The sequence below is a fragment of the Monopterus albus genome, unplaced genomic scaffold, assembly GCF_001952655.1.
Source record: "Monopterus albus unplaced genomic scaffold, M_albus_1.0 scaffold227.1, whole genome shotgun sequence".
Taxonomy (NCBI): Eukaryota; Metazoa; Chordata; class Actinopteri; order Synbranchiformes; family Synbranchidae; genus Monopterus; species Monopterus albus.
The window spans coordinates 523,680-541,504 of record NW_018128107.1 but is presented as its reverse complement, the minus strand read 5'-3'; the positions used below and the strand labels follow the sequence as shown (position 1 = coordinate 541,504).

General features: G+C 42.0%; 1 protein-coding gene across 1 annotated transcript in view; it reads left to right on the top strand.

Moving 5' to 3' along the window:
- The window catches only part of gpr139 (G protein-coupled receptor 139), a 17,541-nt gene extending 6,711 nt beyond the window's left edge, over positions 1–10,830 (top strand). The window contains exon 2 of the mRNA XM_020619859.1: positions 8,189–10,830. Within this exon, the coding sequence (XP_020475515.1) occupies positions 8,189–9,171 (983 nt within the window). The 3' untranslated portion in view covers positions 9,172–10,830. The remainder of the gene's footprint in view (positions 1–8,188) is intronic.
- The last annotated feature ends 6,995 nt before the right edge of the window (positions 10,831–17,825 follow it).

The window sequence follows — 17,825 nt, the reverse complement described above, 5'->3', positions numbered from 1 at the left end:
TACAGTGCTGGGATCTGGACATTACTTTAATGCTTCTTTTTCCTTGTCATCTTCCATCCATTTATGCATCATTCCATCTCTCGTCTCACTCTTCTTCTTTATCGCTTCAACTCTAATATTCACGTGTCATATTTTTTTCCCAACTGAAAGCTTAAAAACATTTGAAGAAGATTCAAGGACATATTATACACTGATCTGCCATAACATTATGACCACTGACAGGTGAAGTGAGTAACACTGATCATCTCCTAACAATGGTGCCTGTCAGTGTGTGGGGTTTATTAGGCAGCAAGTGAGCATTCAGTCCTTGAAGTTGAAGCAGGAAAAACAGGAAAGCATAAGGACATGAGCGACTTTGACAAGAGCCAAACACTGATGGCTGATAACTGGGTCAGAGCTCCCACACTACAGGCCTTGATGGGTGTTCCTGGTTGACAGTGGTTAGTACCTACTGACAGTGTCTAAGGAAGGACAAATGGTGAACTTGCATCAGCTCAAGGCTCACTGATGATGAGGTCGACCTACTGTAGGTTAAACCTTTAAATTTCATTCAGCTTTTTCAAAGGATTCAATTTAGTTTGAATATTTGTTACCATGTTGAAAATGATAAGTAGTGAAAATTGTCTCAGTGAAGAGAAATATTAAAGTGGTGATATCACACCTAGAGTGGGGAGGCTGTTGAATTTGTCTAAAAAATCCTCATGACCACAGTTTTCACTCTTTTTACACGTTTTTCACTGAATAGTCGACACATGCTCTTTCTGACAGCAGAACTATGGAAGCAAATGGACTCACAGAAGATGCACAGCGAGCTGCAGCGTGACACGAGTGCCAACTGACTGCCACGTTGACGCCTCTGTACACCGTCTTAGGCAGGTGGTCATAATGCTATGGCTGATCGGTGTAATTGTGTGCATTCATTATGAACCCTTTAAACCTGGCAGCAGGGTTAGCCTTGACGTAGAAGCTTTGCCTCATTGTGACCTATCTGTAAAATGAATAGGTGTTGAGGTGAGCAGCGGTGCACTGCAGTAGCATCACTGTCATCAGCGGCACTGGGGCCTCACTTTTAATATGCCCATTAAACTTTAATATCCTGTTTCAGTACATCTGTTTTTCTCATTTTTGCTCTTGCTCTGTTTTCTTTATTGCATCTTTCTTTCTGCTTCACTTTCTCATTAGCTCTCAGACCTCACATCAAGCTCATGCTTGCAGTAAAATGTGTTTTATACATATGATCACATTTATATCTCATACTAAGCATGGATTTGAATACAAATTAACGGCGATAAGAGGGATATGTTTTATGTAAACATCAAGGTTTTGCTATTTTATTCAGTATTCAAATTTCAGTGCATGTCAGAAAAGTTTTTTTTTTTGTGGCTTCAGAGCAGGGATGTGCTCCTGGCTTTTGTTCAGGAGAATTAAGGAATGGTCCTGCTTTATGTCCAGTCTGACACTTAAAGAAGACAAAGGGGAAATGGTTGTCATCAGGAACAAAGTGCCTGTGACCTTTGAAGCAAGCTTTGATATTCACCCCCTCTCTTTCTCTTCCTTTCCTCCCACCTCCTCGCTGCTCTCCTCTACTTTACTTCCCTCTCTGTCTCATTTTGTCCTCCCATCTAATCCTCCCCTTCATTCCTTCTCAATCACCTGCTCTTTTTTATTCCGTGTGACCTTCCTGAGACCAGTCTCTGTTCAGGCACTTAGCCCTCATTTTTCCGCTCTTCTATAGTTTCATTAGCCTATGGTTAAGCCATCAAAGCCGAACCTCATTTTGCCTGCTTTTTATTCTCTTTTCTGGGATATAATTTCCATTTTACAGTATTTTTTCTCTGTTATATGAGGCCCATGAGGAGCCTGATGATTAGCATGCAGGGAGGTGGTAGTATTTCATGTTTTGCCACTTATTTTGAAGGGTTAAGCTGTGCAATGTCGTTTGTCAAGAGCCCATCTGCAACATCCCTTTAGTGGTGGGATGAGTCAGCCTCGTTACACACCTCAGGGAGCACACTGTGCCTTCTCTTTTGCTGCTAAACAACGTCAATGGCCCCGTCGCTTGTTATGTAGCAGTTGGGGGGTAGAGACAAAAGCACTCCCAAACAAACCAGACAGAAGGGGTCACCCATGCAAACACATAAACACAAGCAAATGTAGCCAGACAGGTACAAAGCAGCCCGTTATCTGTCCTACAGGACATTCTATACCCTCTCAGCTGGAGACACTTACCCCTATAAAAAGAAGGGAAAAAAGATGGAGAAATTCTGAAGGTCTCCACCTGAATGTCCAGATGTGAGATGCAGATGTCTCTGTATGTGTGGATCGCTCCAACTCATCTGTCCCTATCTCTGCTGAGACAAGCCCTGTATGTGCCATCTCATACCGGCAAAATGTGGAGCAGATCCATTCGGCTCCAGCCCCACACCCTGGTCCGGAGACAATGCAAAGAGCAGGAGACACTTGAAATGAATGGGTAACCCAGTGCAAGCTGGCAAGAACTAAATGGAAATGTCAAGCTTGCCACAGATTCCTTTTGTTTGTCTGTAGAAGGCCCTGTCTCACTGGGGAGCCCCAACAGAATGGTGCCCAGGCAGTGACAGTCAACACCTCACTGTTTCCATTTCATGTCACTCCTCTGTATTTAGCAGTGTGGAGAAAGAGGAAGTGAGAGAGTTCACCCGCAGAGGTACAATAAAGAAAGGGAGACAGTGCGATCAAGTTGATGCCCATTGTGCAGGATTAGTTATAGGTCTCCATCAGGAAATTTTTGCATTAACTGTCTCATCAGGCACTGATAAGACCCCTCCTCTTGAATAAACCAGGTGTGGAGCTACAGGTGACAACATGTACACACTGCCAGCTGTGAGAGGCAGCTGTATGGGAAATTACACACACTGAGAGACAGGCTAAGACAAAAGAGTGTCGACATGAGCAGCAGGCTGAAACAAGAGACAATAATGCAACATAACAGTAAAACTAGGTAGTTTAGTAGATGAGCCACAGCTGAGAATGTCTAATGTCCCTGATACCGTGGGGAGAAATTGACTCCTGTTTGAAGGCATAAAATTTTACATTTTATTTAAAAGATAAGTAGCCTATAATGAAGCTATAAGATGGCAATAACCTTTCTTGGCTAGCAGCAGAAAACAGCATAATTACCAATCATTTTTCATATGTTTTTGTCATCCTTCTTGAGGTAGTACACATGTTCAAGTGTTCAGCACAACAGCATTTAACTTAATTTACTAATTAAGTAGTTTCCTATCAGCTGAATCTCTGCTGTCTGAGAGTCCTCGGGCCCAAGAGCTCTGAGGGGCATTAGCTTAGCTTTGAGAAATACAAATGATTTTTGGCCCAGCAACAGGACAACACACTTCACAGTTTACAGGGACATCTTGTTCAATGCTTCACTGATGCTGAAATGGGAGCTGTCACCTACCTCTTGAAATTCTTTCTGTGTCAGGCCTTTGAGTGCTTTGCTGAATTTATTGTTAGCACCTATTGTTAGATCAGGAAACGTAGCGTCTGTATGTGTCTAAACTCGCTGTCAGAGAGAAGATAGAGCAAGAAAGTGCAGCTGTTAACATAATGGAAAAGGAGTATTGAAACTTTTTCAAATATTCAGAATCGTTATGTATTAAAATTTATATTTTTTGACAACACTAATTCTGGATATATTTGCAATGATTGACCAAACTGACAAGAAGCAGCATAAACAAACAGGAAGTGTATGACAGTGGCTGAAACCATGCAATCCACCAAATTCAACATGAAAGCAACGGAACTTACTGGCTTGTTGGATCTTGTAAGATGATTTTACATCTTATTTATGGTTATTGATACATGATATGTTAATGAATTGGCACATCCATAACAATGTGTGTGTTTGTGGGTGGATGTGCATGTGCAGACATGTATTAATGTGTGAGTGTGCCTCTTCTGCTGCACATCATCCAGTCTGGCAAGGACATCTTTAGTCATTATCTGGAGCCAGCGTTGTCATCTGTAATCAGCTGATAGTGGCTGAGGCTGTGAAGTGTGATGTACCAGACTCCAAACTGCCATATTTAATCCGATCTCAAATCAATTACTACACACACACACACACACACACACACACATGCTCTATGGACAGTGACAGCTCCTAAGTGCATTTGTGTCTCATTGATCTGTGATGCAAATAATGTCAGAGGTGTCTTTGTCTGAGGAAACATACTGGACACAACTTAATGCCACCAAGGTTCACGCTGGTTAGCAACAGTATCTAGGGTTGCAGTGGTATACCGGTTCTACGGTGTACCATGGTTATCATACCATGCACATACCGGTAGTGAATAAAAAACAAATACAGTAAGGCAATGCGTGCACACCTTTCTTCCACAACTACCTGTCAGACTCTGCAACGTGCGCCATACACACACATGCAGTGGACAAATGGCAGAGAGGAGGAGGCTGAACTCACCAAACTCCATCCACCAAAAAAGAAATTTAAATCAGCAGCACAGAATTACTTTGGATATCTCAAAAACAAGAAGTCCATCCCTCCGTGCAGAGCAAAGTATGCGCCCCCATTTATAACTTTAATCCCAAACAATAAATGTGGGTTATAAAATGCACTGTTGTAATAATTTTCCACATTGTCTGTCTGTTCTCTGATCTCAGACTTAGAAAAGACCTTGCAGTGATCCCGGTTTGACCCCAGAAACACACACAAACTTCCCTGCCTCGCATACAGTAAATGAGTTTGTGTGAGTGAGTGAATGTCCAGACAGGTCTGGCTGCACTCTTCGTCATGGTAGCTGATAATAATAGTATTTGTGTAATATTGTAATACCGTGAAAGTGTGATGTTTTCTGAGATGGTTATCATACCATGAAAATCTCATACCGTTGCAGCCCTAACAGTAACAGAAGATATATTTTGTGCATCTACCATTTGATACTTGGTTGCTAGTTTAGATAACAGAACTAGAACAGCATGAAACAGACTTTTTTTTACCCTTCATAGAACATACTGAATGCTCACTAGTCACTCACACACTACAGTCTCTCTTATGAAATAGAAATGTCCTTTACCAAGATTACTTTTGCACGAGATCATGCACTAAAAAACCCTATTCCACCTGGCAGAAGAAGTTATATATTGTCACTGTTGCGTGAAAACCATGCAGGAATTAAGAAAAGCAATTTCGAGCACTGAAAATCGTTCTTGACTTTGGGATCTGTGTGTGTGACAAAGTAATTGCAACTTAAAATCCACTCCTGAACCTTTCACTGCATCTTAATCCTAGAAAATGCAAATGGCTGCGTTGATGGCACTGTTGAAAATACGATTTACAAAGTCCATTTTGAGGAATAGATCCATTAAGTTGTCAATATTCTCCATCTGACCTGCTTTGTCAAATGGAAACAGCAAGCCTGTCTCCTTGAAATTACATTCATATATTGCTAAGTTGTTTCCAGGTTACATAAAATGTAATCGCTGGTTGGATGATGTTCAAATGTCATGTTTTGTGTTTTCAGGACAGATAGGGGTTTCCATCCTGAACCTTGTCTGTGTTTAGGATTAGGAAGCAAAAGCATCTTATTTAAGGTTTGGAAAAGATAATGGCTTTACTTAAATGTATTTTAAAACTTTGTTAAGATTAGGAATAGACTATTGTCTGGTTTCATGCAGAAAAAGTTCACAAAGACATGAAATGCAAAGTGTCTAAACATAATCATATGCGTTCAGTATCAACATAGATATGATTAAACCGTGATCTGGTGCCAGTTACTCTTTTCAAGACAGATACTGTATGCCGTTTCATATTAGCTGTATATAAACAATTTCTAGCAAACCGGTTTGGACTGTGACCTGTGGACTAAAGCTCTGAAAATGTTTGTACAATAAGTGAGCCTTGAGTTTTATGAGACAAAGAGCACAAGTTTTTTGTTTGTTTGTTTTTTGAAGTCATAAAATTTCCTTCCTGTTTGGAGGTAAGGGAGATCCAGGTTGAAAGTACAGGGGGGACGGTTGTATGGTCATACAAGCTGCCACTAACTAACATTACCTCAGTGACTTAAATAGATGACAAAATGTTGTTGGGTTTGTGACCTCACTACAGTGGGGTGGACAAACAGACAACACACAGTGTCTGCTGTTAGCCCAAGATAGAGGCATCACTGTAACACCACTGAATAATCAGAATGAACTGAGGGCTTCTCTGTCATTCCAACAGCTCCAACAGAGTGAGATGTCTTCACAGGTAAAAAATATCAGTCGATCTCACATCAGTGAAATGTAGCACATTCTGTGTGCACGCAAATGGTTATGAAGATCCATCGTCTGCTCCTCTGTTATATTAAATATTACATAATGACTTTCTTTAGCTCTTTTTTTCAAATTGGAAAATTAATGTTCAATTATTGGACCACAAGTGTGTGTGGGCTGGTATTTTCACAGGGTCTGATGATTTGATAGCCTTTAGGATCACTTGTGGTTCTTTTTAGTGGCAGGTGTATAAAAAAAAAAAAAAAAAAACTGAAATGGCACATTGAAATTTACTGCTGTCTTGAATATTTGAATGCTAAAATTAAAAACAGATTATGTACCCAACAAACAAATATCCAAATAGTCGATTAAGTGGGCCCAGCCCTAATATAGAGTAGGCTATTAGGCTATTAGCAGCATGGCTAACCAGACAACAGAAAATCATGGGCTGGATATATGAATGAAGCCACTAATGTTGACTCGTCACAACGTGGCCGTATCGTACACGCCTACGACACTCCCTTGCAACCTTACATCCCCCCAACCAATGCAGTCTATTGCATTAAAACACAGCATGGAGTTGCATTTTACCAAACTCAGTCTGAATGCTTGCTTATGCTGCTGCAATGCTGGTAACGTAATGTGCATTACGTTACCAGCAAGTATTGCTGTTGCCAGACTAGATCATTAGCTAGCTAGAAACTTGAAGTTTAAAGACGGAATATTTTACTAGAATATTAAAAAGTCACTTGGGCTGTTGGTCACTTCTGTACTCCCACAGTCAGGGTAAAAATAAAAAGTGGTACTTTCACCCTGGATCTCCCCTGACTGTTGTCACTGGACAGAGATGGTGTTTCGGTACACTTAGCATTTATCAGTATTTGTAACATTTAGTATTTAGTCTGAGGTGATGGAATAATATGGGCATGCGGTGATGGGAGGAAACAGAATGGAAGAAGACTAGGAGGAAAGAAATTTTAATTAGCCTGTGCAATTCAACTGAAGAACTGCAGTTCCACATGAGCAGCAGAAAGCTGTGCTCCTTTTGTTTGATGCAGATGCTGAGGTCATGCTTTGTGGGAGAAATTACATCCAGGCCTTTGTGTCCACGTTCTTTTTAGCAATGAACAAAAGAACACTGGTTCCCTCCTGTGTTATTTACCTGACCTCCGCAAGATAGGAAAAAAAATTTAAGCTGACAAGGAAAGCATTCAATTTGCCAACATGGCAGAAAAGGTATGACGGTACATTTTGGAGATACAGAGTATAGACTGAAAAACAGAGGAAAACAGAAAAAGATGGGGTGTCCTTGTTTTGTTTTAGGAACAAAATTGCCGGTGGCTGGCAGTAGTAGACTCAGCAGATTGCCAAGTCTGTGGTGCTGCATGTTGCCCTCTTATGTTGCCCTGTGGCTTTGCCCTTTATTAGGGATAATTTGGCCAAAGGCAAAAGCAGGTGCTGCTGGAATTACACAGCAGGTGTAGAAGGGGAAAAGGAAGGGAGCAATAAACAGGGGAAGGATTACTGAGTAGGAGAGCTGGTTAAACATTACAAATACTGACTGGGGATGATAACAGGTTTTGCATATAATGGCCTGAAACTGGAAAACAAATCACAACCCAATGGGTTCTTAGACCTGCTTACGGTGGTGCTGAAATATTTTCCTTTTTACCTCATATTTGTGTATCGCATCTTGCTGGTGTTAGCATGGACAGTGCATGTCTTGCTTGCTGCATCTTTACTGCTTTCCTGTTTGGTGCTGACTGGATGCCCCTTTTCGATTACCTGTCCACTAACTTGCATTTTTTTCTGTTTACATCCCTGCACTAAACTGTGCCCATTCCTTTTCCAATATCATCATTTATCTATTTCCACTCTGGATCTACTTTCGATCATCCTCATGTTCCCTTTTCACCCTCTTTCCTCCTCCTCCTAGCTAATATCCTGACAGTGGTCATCCTGTCCCAGCTGGTGCTGCGTCGTCAAAAGTCCTCCTACAACTATCTCCTGGCTCTGGCAGCCGCCGACATCCTAGTCTTACTCCTTATTGTTTTTGTCGACTTCATACTGGAGGATTTTATTTTGGCCACGCCACTGCCTCCATCATTAAACAGTGCGGTGCAGGTGCTGGAGTTCTCCTCAATCCACACCTCCATCTGGATCACTGTGCCTCTCACCATTGACCGCTACATCGCTGTTTGCCATCCACTGCGCTACCACTCTGTCTCCTACCCGGCCCGCACACGAAGGGTGATATTTGCTGTGTATATTGGGTGCTTGCTGTCTGCAGCTCCTTATTACTGGTGGCCTGAGCTGTGGCACAGCCTGTCTGGGGTAGGCAGTGGTGGCGGAGGAGGAGAGCGCAAAGGGAGAACCGTGGCCCAGCACATTCTGGTGTGGGCTCACTGTACCACTGTCTACCTCCTTCCCTGCACTGTCTTCTTCTCCCTCAACACTGTCATTGTGCGCAAGCTGCGCAGGCGCCGCAACTGTTTCCGTCTCCGTGGCTACTCTACCGGAAAGACCACTGCCATACTCCTCGCCATCACCTCCATTTTCGCAGTTCTGTGGGCGCCCCGCACCCTCATGATCCTCTACCACTTCTACTCTGCTCCTCCAGCCTCACAAGGTGCTGGCCAGCTGCTCCACATGCTCACTGATCTGGCGAACATGCTAGCATTGCTCAACACCGGTGTCAACTTTTTCCTGTACTGTTTCATCAGCAAGCGTTTCCGGGGCATGGCGGCCAATGTGCTGCGAGCATTGGCCCACTGCCGCAAGCAGCCACCACCATTCTACGCCAGCCACAACTTCTCCATCACAAGCAGTCCCTGGATCTCACCAGCCAACTCCCACTGCATCAAGATGTTGGTGTACCAGTATGACAAAAATGGAAAGCCCATCTGCATTTCTTCTTGAGCCACCAGCAGCCACCCCCACCCTTAGTCCTGGGGAAATGTATTCGGGCTTTGTCTCTGTGGCGACCAGCTTTGCACACATGGGACTCTTTGAGGCTTGAAAAGGTCAACATGCCCATAGAGCATGCAGGTGACAGTTTGGCTGTCTTTGAGTGATGGCAAAGTGGTAGACTAGCAAGATGGAAAAGTAAACAACAGATGTGTGCTTGGCAGAAAATGGCAAGGCCTCTCTTAAGTATTCACAAAGCAAAGTTCAGCATTAAATAGGTGGTGATTAGTTACTATAAGTGACTGCTACTTGACTGAGCAACTGATAAAGGGATCACCATCAGTCACTGATTTTATGAGCCATAGTTTGTAACGGCGCTGAAGTATAAACTGACAGCTGCATGGATCCTTGGTAACACATCAAATACCTTGTGACACTGTTTTCTTTATGGATGCACTTTGTTGCACACTACCGCAAACAGTGAGGAGATCTGAACAGTTGCTGCTTTGTTTGTTGGAAGCCATTTCCAGAAAGCAGAGATCTGGGTCGGCGTACATCTTACCTCACGGGGTGATTCACTCAGGCAGAGCCACTGACAGTGTGTCCGCTGCCCACACTTCTGACTGTCTCTTAAGTAATGTAAAACAGCGCTGTCATTTCCAGATTAATATGCAAAGGAGTCTCAAAGGTGTGTTAAATTAGAGGGAGCTTTTATAACACGAATAGCTCTTGTTGACTTTCCTCATGTGTGCTGAGTTCATCCTAGGACCTTTACAAGTCGGCGCTCGCTATGGAAGAACTTAACCTACATTCAAGCTCACAGTTGTAGGATGTGTAGACACTCTACTTATTGGTGGTTAAGTATTTATTAATGGTAGACTTGACTGTTATTGTAGCTTCACAAAAATACAAGACAAAAAATGTGACTTGGGATCTGTGTGGTTCCAAGGTGTCATTAATCTAATAATTGCATTTCAAAAGAGGAAATTTCTGCTGTTAGTAGATAGTCCTCTGTTAACTATTAATGGTCCTTGATGACTTGCTGTTAGCCATTATTTGGATGAATATAATGAATGTAACTGAACATCTCTTTAACCCTTTAGCTCTGTGAGACTGAAAGACAGAGAGAGATAGAGAGGAAACATCTGCCCTCTTTCACTTTGGTTTGTTTTCCCCGTCCCTAGTTTTCCATCCCATGATGCAGCAGTTAATTTGGTCTCAGGGCCACAGTGACACACTTTAACTTTACTCATTTTACTGCTGGCCAATGTAAGTTCAGTAACATTTTACACCAAAACACAGTCATGTACATCATCTCCGTCTCAGTGCTGTCCAGTAACAAACTATAAATGTGAACGCACATACACACACACACACCTATCAATGTATTGCCAACAGACAGAGCACACTGAAATCAATGCACATCCATTCTGCAGACACTGTGGGGCATTAGAAGTTTTCATCCATCTAGCAAGGACGCAGCTAAGCCAAAGGTAGAGTTCTGCTAATACCTTTCTGGAGGGATCAGACACATCAAGCCTTTTTTAATGCATAATAAGGATATTAACCTCTATTTGTCCAAGCATATTACACAAAAGGAATTTGTTTCCGGTACAAAACCGAGGCACCCATCTGCGGCGCCAACTCACACCGATGACTCTAACTATCGGGGGCAACTTGGGGGTTCAGTGTCTTGGTCAAGGAGCCGACTGCTCTACCCACTGAACCACAGTCGCCCCCCATAATGCTTTAAGTCTGATGAATGTTAGCTGTGTCTATCATTGCTGATAAAACCATGCCCTCCATACTCTTTTGACACTCAAACAGTTCAGGGTGACTCCCTGTGTGTTGTTACTCTTTCTCTCACTTTAGCGACTCTTAAGGCAGAATCTGGGTCAAGCTTCCAAAGCTTTGCAGGGCTGTTTTGTTTCAGATGAAATACAATTCAGCGAATTCAGTTGAGTATGGACCTGTAAAGACGAAGGCTTCTCAGATGCCAAAACACTGCACAATTGTTTATCACATTCAGGCCCAGGAATATAGGCTACAACTACAAAATCATCTCAGCTGCAGCTATGTTCTCTCTCATCACAATGATCGTGAGGTAAAGAGTGGAAATACTGTCCAGCGCTCATGTTACAAAATAACTGCATTGCTGCTGATTAAATGTTTTTTTCCCCAGAGACCTCTGCGTGTGGTCACCCTTCAACACCATCAGACTGCCTCCATCAGTATTAGCTACAGTCTGCTGTTCAATATAATGAGACCCAAATTTAATTAATATAGTTGTGCTGTATTGTCAGTTCAGTATTCTTAGCCTGTACACAGCCAACTCTGCAATCATATAACTGTCTGAAGTTGTTCTGTGATGTGAACATTCACAAGATGCAAATGTGATTTCAACATCAAATCAAATCAAATCAAATTTTATTTGTATAGCGCCAAATCACAACAAAAGCCATCTCAGGACACTTTACAAAGTAAGGTCTAGACCTTACTGTTATCAATATTATTACATAGGGAAAACCCAACAAATCCCCCTTGAGCAAGCACTTGGCGACAGTGGGGAGGAAAAACTCCCTTTAACGGAAGAAACCTCCGACAGACCCCGGCTCTTGGTGGGCGGCCTTCTGCCTCGACCGGTTGGGGTGAGTGGATAGAGGAGAGACAAAAGAAGAAAAGCAACAAGACACAACAATCAAACACTGATCAGGTCGATGTGGCCGGTGACTGCTCGTCAAGAGTAGGAGGGGAGGGGAAAGAAACTCAGAGCATCATGGGGCCCCCAGCAGCCTAGGCCTATAGCAGCATAACTAAGGGAGGGCTCAGGGTCACCTGATCCAGCCCTAACTATAAGCTTTATCAAAAAGGAACGTCTTAAGTCTAATCTTAAAGGTAGAGAGGGTGTCCGCCTCCTGAACTGAGACTGGGAGTTGGTTCCATAGGAGAGGAGCTTGATAGCTAAAGGCTCTGCCTCCCATTCTGCTTCTGTGGACTCTAGGAACCACAAGTAAACCTGCACTCTGAGAGCGAAGTGCTCTGTTAGGATGATAAGGCTCTACGAGGTCTTTAAGATACGATGGAGCCTTGTCATTAAGGGCTTTGTATGTTAGGAGAAGGATTTTAAATTCTATTCTGAATTTTACAGGGAGCCAGTGGAGAGAAGCTAATATGGGAGAGATATGATCTCTCTTGCTAGTTCCTGTCAGTACTCTGGCTGCAGCATTTTGGATTAACTGGAGGCTTTTTAGGGAATTATTGGGACATCCTGATAGTAAAGAGTTACAGTAGTCCAGCCTGGAGGTAACAAATGCATGGACCAGTTTTTCAGCATCACTTTGAGACAGGATGCTCCTGATTTTTGCAATATTGCGCAGGTGACAGCAGGCAGATCTAGAGACTTGGTTTATGTGTGATTTAAAGGACATATTCTGATCAAAGATGACTCCAAGGTTCCTCACAGTAGTACTGGAGGCAAGAGCTATGTCATCTAAAGTAACTATATGATTAGACAGCAGATTTCTAAGGTTTTCAGGCCCAAGCACAATAACTTCAGTTTTGTCAGAGTTTAGAAGTAAGAAGTTGCAGGTCGTCCAGGCCTTTATGTCTTTAAGACATGCTTGAAGTTTGACCAGCTGACCTGATTCATTTGGCTTCATAGATAAATATAGCTGAGTATCATCTGCATAGCAATGGAAATTTATGTTGTGCTTCCTGATAATATTGCCTAAAGGGAGCATGTATAAAGTGAAGAGTATTGGACCTAACACAGAGCCCTGTGGAACGCTGTGACTAACGTCAGTTTGTGTGGAACATTTGTCATTGACATGAACAAATTGAAATCTTTCTGATAAATAAGATTTGAACCAACTTAGCGCAGTTCCTTTAATCCCAATAACATGTTCAAGTCTCTGCAGTAAGATGCTGTGATCAATGGTGTCAAAAGCAGCACTGAGATCTAAGAGGACAAGTATGGAGACAAGTCCTTTGTCTGAGGCTAGGAGAAGATCATTGGTGACTTTCACCAATGCGGTTTTTGTACTATGATGGACTCTAAATCCTGACTGAAAATCCTCAAACAAATCATTCTTGTGCAAGTGGTCACATAACTGCTTTGCAACAGCTTTTTCAAGGATTTTGGAAATAAACATGGCAAAAGTACAGTACATAATTATTTGGTTTTAGACCAGTAAAATTCCTGAACTGTTTTTCCATCAGCACAGGTCAGTCTGCTTTAATTGTGCCAAGCCGGCACGGGTTCCTAGCAGCAGGGGGGTAATCGAACTGACTTGGGCTCTGCCAGCCCTGCTTCCACTCAGGGCCGAGTGGGGCCGAGCTCCATCTTCAACAAAGCTGGCTCATCAAGACACATGATTGGCTGAAATGTTGCGTCCACACAGCATTTTTTCTTTTTAGCCGTTATTTCATTGCAGCAAGATTGAAAGCAGTTTCTCACTTTCTGATGAAGGGTTAAAATAATGCCTGGCACCAAGGGTTCCATGTCGCAGCCTAGTAACACCACAAGGACACCATGAGTTATGTGTTGCTTCTCCGTCGCTGGTGCCGCCCCGGCATGGTCAATGTGTCGATGTGTTTTTATGGTGCAGTGTAAACACAACCGAGGCGGCTCAGGAGCAGCTCAACATGGCTCCAGCACCAATGCCTAGTCTTGGCAGGGCTAACCCACACTGATGGGAAAATACTGATGCTGATGCATGTAAGTGATGCCACATTTAGTCCATAAAGAAGAAAAGTAATTAGTAAATAGGACGTGAAAATGTGCCTTATACAGAACTGTATGTGTACCATCACAGCACTTTGACCCTTTAGGACTGCGAAGTTGTGGCTTTTTGTGTTTCAGTGGTCTGTAAAGTTTTGCAAATGACCCCAGCAATGCAACTTTTGAGTAACTCGTATCAAATTCAGGCTAAAACTATTAGACCAAGGTTGTTAATGTAAAAATATGAAACTTCCTCCAGCCTTCAGTTGGAGCCGCATTAGACAGATGTGCAGCCTTTGCACACATTCTAACTGTTGCCTTATGTGGTAGTCTTTTCAGTTTCTTTCACAGATTGTTTTAACTAGAGCAAACCTAGCTCTCCAACTTCCAAACTCCCTCACTTGAAAGTTGGAGAATTAGGTTTAGGTTTTTTCAGTTCAGCTGTGAACTCAGAGAGTAACTGGCTCCTCCACTCTCAGTTCACTGATCCTTACAAATTGATTTTTGTAGAAATTGCAAAGAAAATGAGGGAGTGCTGATTACCACCTACTTCTCACCTCCTTTACTCACCACTCCTCCCACCCATTCTTCTTCCCTGCCACTTTATATCAAAGTGTCCTGTGTATTAACAGATTAGCTTGGAGTCTTTTGTGCTGTGTTTACGTACTGAGCACATTGCTCCATAGTTTCTTATCAGAAAATTGATCGATGCATTTGGGGACCTGGAGTTGAAGGTGGTGGATGTTGATCTTTATTTGATAGGAATGGATGGCCAGAGGGTAAATAACCAGTAAATACTCAGCAAGTTCCTTGACTCTCACTCCATCAAAGTCATGGTTAGCGGGACAATACATTTTCTTTATTGTAAAGGCAGTATGATATGTGCTTTGACCATAGTCAACATTGTCTAATGATCAGAAAAGAAAGTAAAATTACAAAAACTGGTTTTGCTTCAGCTGAGGAGCTCATGCCAGATCTGTGTTGCCATGACAATCATTTCCCCTGTTAACCCCATCCAGTGTTTCAGGCATGTTAATGTGACATTTGTTTGAGACCAAGCGCCTCATTCCCATGGCCCATAGGGAGCCAGGCTGGCATACCAGCAAAGCAAAGTGGAGGGAAAAGTGTCACATGCACAGGTGTCCCTTTGTCTCCCACAGGACAGAGTGTGTTTGTGGTAAAAAATGCCCAGAATCTTTATTTTGTCAGCTAGACATTAAAAAGATAACCAAACATAAATCAATCTGAGGGGAAAATTGTATTTTCCTTCTCAAACCTCCTGCTCTGCTTGGTTTCCTCTCTGCCTCTCTCTACCTGCTACAGTGTGTGTGAGTGTGTGTGTGTGTGTGTGTGTGTGTGTGTATGTGTGTGTGTACATAAAGTCTGTGTTAGACAGAAAGATTCTTTAAAATGTGTTTGTGCCATAGGATCTGTAATCTATGAAATTAAATATGTATTTGTACTCAGTCATGATGAATATAATTACATACAGCACAGTATTATATTAATATATCCATGAATGTACAACTGATGCTTTGGCAGTTTTGTTGGTATTTTTCTGAATGTGATTTCCTACACATTGACCTTTTTTGAATCTTTACCTCTCTTCTTGGCAGTGTTTCAATGCTGTGTTTTCGATTGTGTTGGAGTGATTATAGACTTGCATAATTCAGTTTTTTTCCTCCTAATGAATGTATCGCCTGTATACAGTATGTGTTACTGTGCTGTGAGAAAGTATGCAGAAACGTACTGATAGTAATATTCATATTTTCATTAAAGATAAAAAGAATAGTATCTCTAAGGTTTGGGGGGTCCTTTATCTACTTGTGAAATCGCACTCAAAGAAAGAGAAATCAGATGTTGACATCACTTTCAATAATGTAATCATCATTAAGGATTAACTGACAATAATGAACTACCACAAACGCTCACACTGTAGAGGTGAGTAGACCTCAGAAACTCTTTTTAAAAATGTGTATCGTTACACTATATCGCTGGACGTTTTAAGACTGAAAGATGCATAAAATGTTTGTAGTCAAAAGAAACTGTTATAAAAATACATAACATGTACCCACTAGAAACAGTGTTGTGTGTCTCTTTCAGTTTGTTTGTCTTGCTAGTGTCATAATTCACCCATGTTTCCAATAGAAGAACATTTGCATGATGATCTAAACTTTGAACAGGCTAAACACACTGCAGAGGACTCATAACAGTGCTGAGGATATATCCACCAGCTTAGTGTGTGTGTGTGTTAGCACAATAACAGTTTGCTATAATTCAGGGGGATACACTGTACAATACATTGACAAGCGGCTTTGTTGTTCCACAGCACCAGCTCAACTGTGCCAACCCAGGTGATAATGACAAGCTCAGAGAGAGAGAGGAGGGAAAGCAGTGCTGACTTAGCCAACACTTTGTCCCTGTCAACGTCAGGACAAATGAGAAACGGAGCACAGAGTTCTTGAAACATGCACACAAGAAGATATATAATCACCTGTGATTGAAGCTAAACCAACACAAGTGTTTCGTTTCTCAGCCCCTCTGCTACACACAGGCGCACTCAGCCAATTACAGCCTTGCTCATATTCACAGTCTACTGATCGTCAATACACAGAGCTCATGACAAGTCAATCAACACATCTTTCATTACAAAAATAAATAAATAAATAAACAGCCAAATACACCTCACTGTTAACTGTCATTATTGCTCTGCATGAACATTCAGCTCGATGGGAGCTTGACAAAAAGGATCAGTGTGCGTGTGTTTTGGTGAGCCAAACTGTAAGTGGCCCCTGTCAATAAATTTACATCATCACACTGCATAAGCTGAGGTCAGTGTATTATTAATCAATACTGTGATATAAACTATCTGACACGGGTCTTGTCAGGCAATAACAGTGTCATATGTGCAGCTCATGCAACATTTGATGAGAGTGGCAGGATGAGAATGAAGAGAGAAAAATGGAAGGCGTGTGTATGTCTGCACGTGTGTGTGTGTGTGTGTGTGTTCCTATGGCCAAGTCTTTGGAAAGTGTTGCTGCAGTAATAAAGATGGATGAGCCTGTCTGCTGCTGCTGTGATTGGACTACTGCTGGTTGGGAGTGTTGGGAGTGCATGCACGTTTGTGCACATGCGAAAATGTTTTTTTATTATTATTTTTGAACCTCTGGCTGCTGTGTGCATTTTGAGTCAAATAAAAAACAAAAAGGAATAAAAGAAAAATGGTTAGACTTTACACCCTATGAATCTTACTGAACAAAGGAAACAAATTGTAGGTCTAAATCTATTATTATTTATTTATCTGATTGTCGATATCCAAACCGGAGCTATAAATCATGCAGTATAATCACGAAAATATATATTTTTTCCAACCAAACACTAAAACAGTTTTTTTCTGTGTGTTTAGAAGCTCTTTTAAACAAATCTTCCCTAAACTGAATATTGAATTTCTGAACTGTAGTAATACTAACTAAGGAGGAGCAGGTTCAAAATTTGAGGACATCTGTGCTCATTTCTAGTGCAGAAACATTCTACATTGATAGAAACCTGTGTGTGTAAGATGGGACACAAAATCCTTGATGCTCTGAAGATCTGTGTGATTGATGGTATCACAGGCAGCGCTGAGATGCTCCGTGCAGGCTCAGTTCAGATTTCTGCGCTATGGTTTGACTGGAAACCACACTGGACATTTATGGACTGTCAGAAAGTTTTGAAGTAGTTTAGAAGGAATATTGAGACACATTGACTTTTAGCCTCATGAAGCTGCAAACCTGCAAAGCGTGTAACAACCCCTGGAGTCAGGTCTTAATTTTTAGGGTGATAAGAAGTGCTAGCAACCCTTTCACATTACAGTGAGTAATTTGATTTCATGCTACTGTAATATCACAGATTTGCTTAATGGAGCTTTTTCAAAATAGCCAGGCTGTGAATGATTTCTAACCTAATC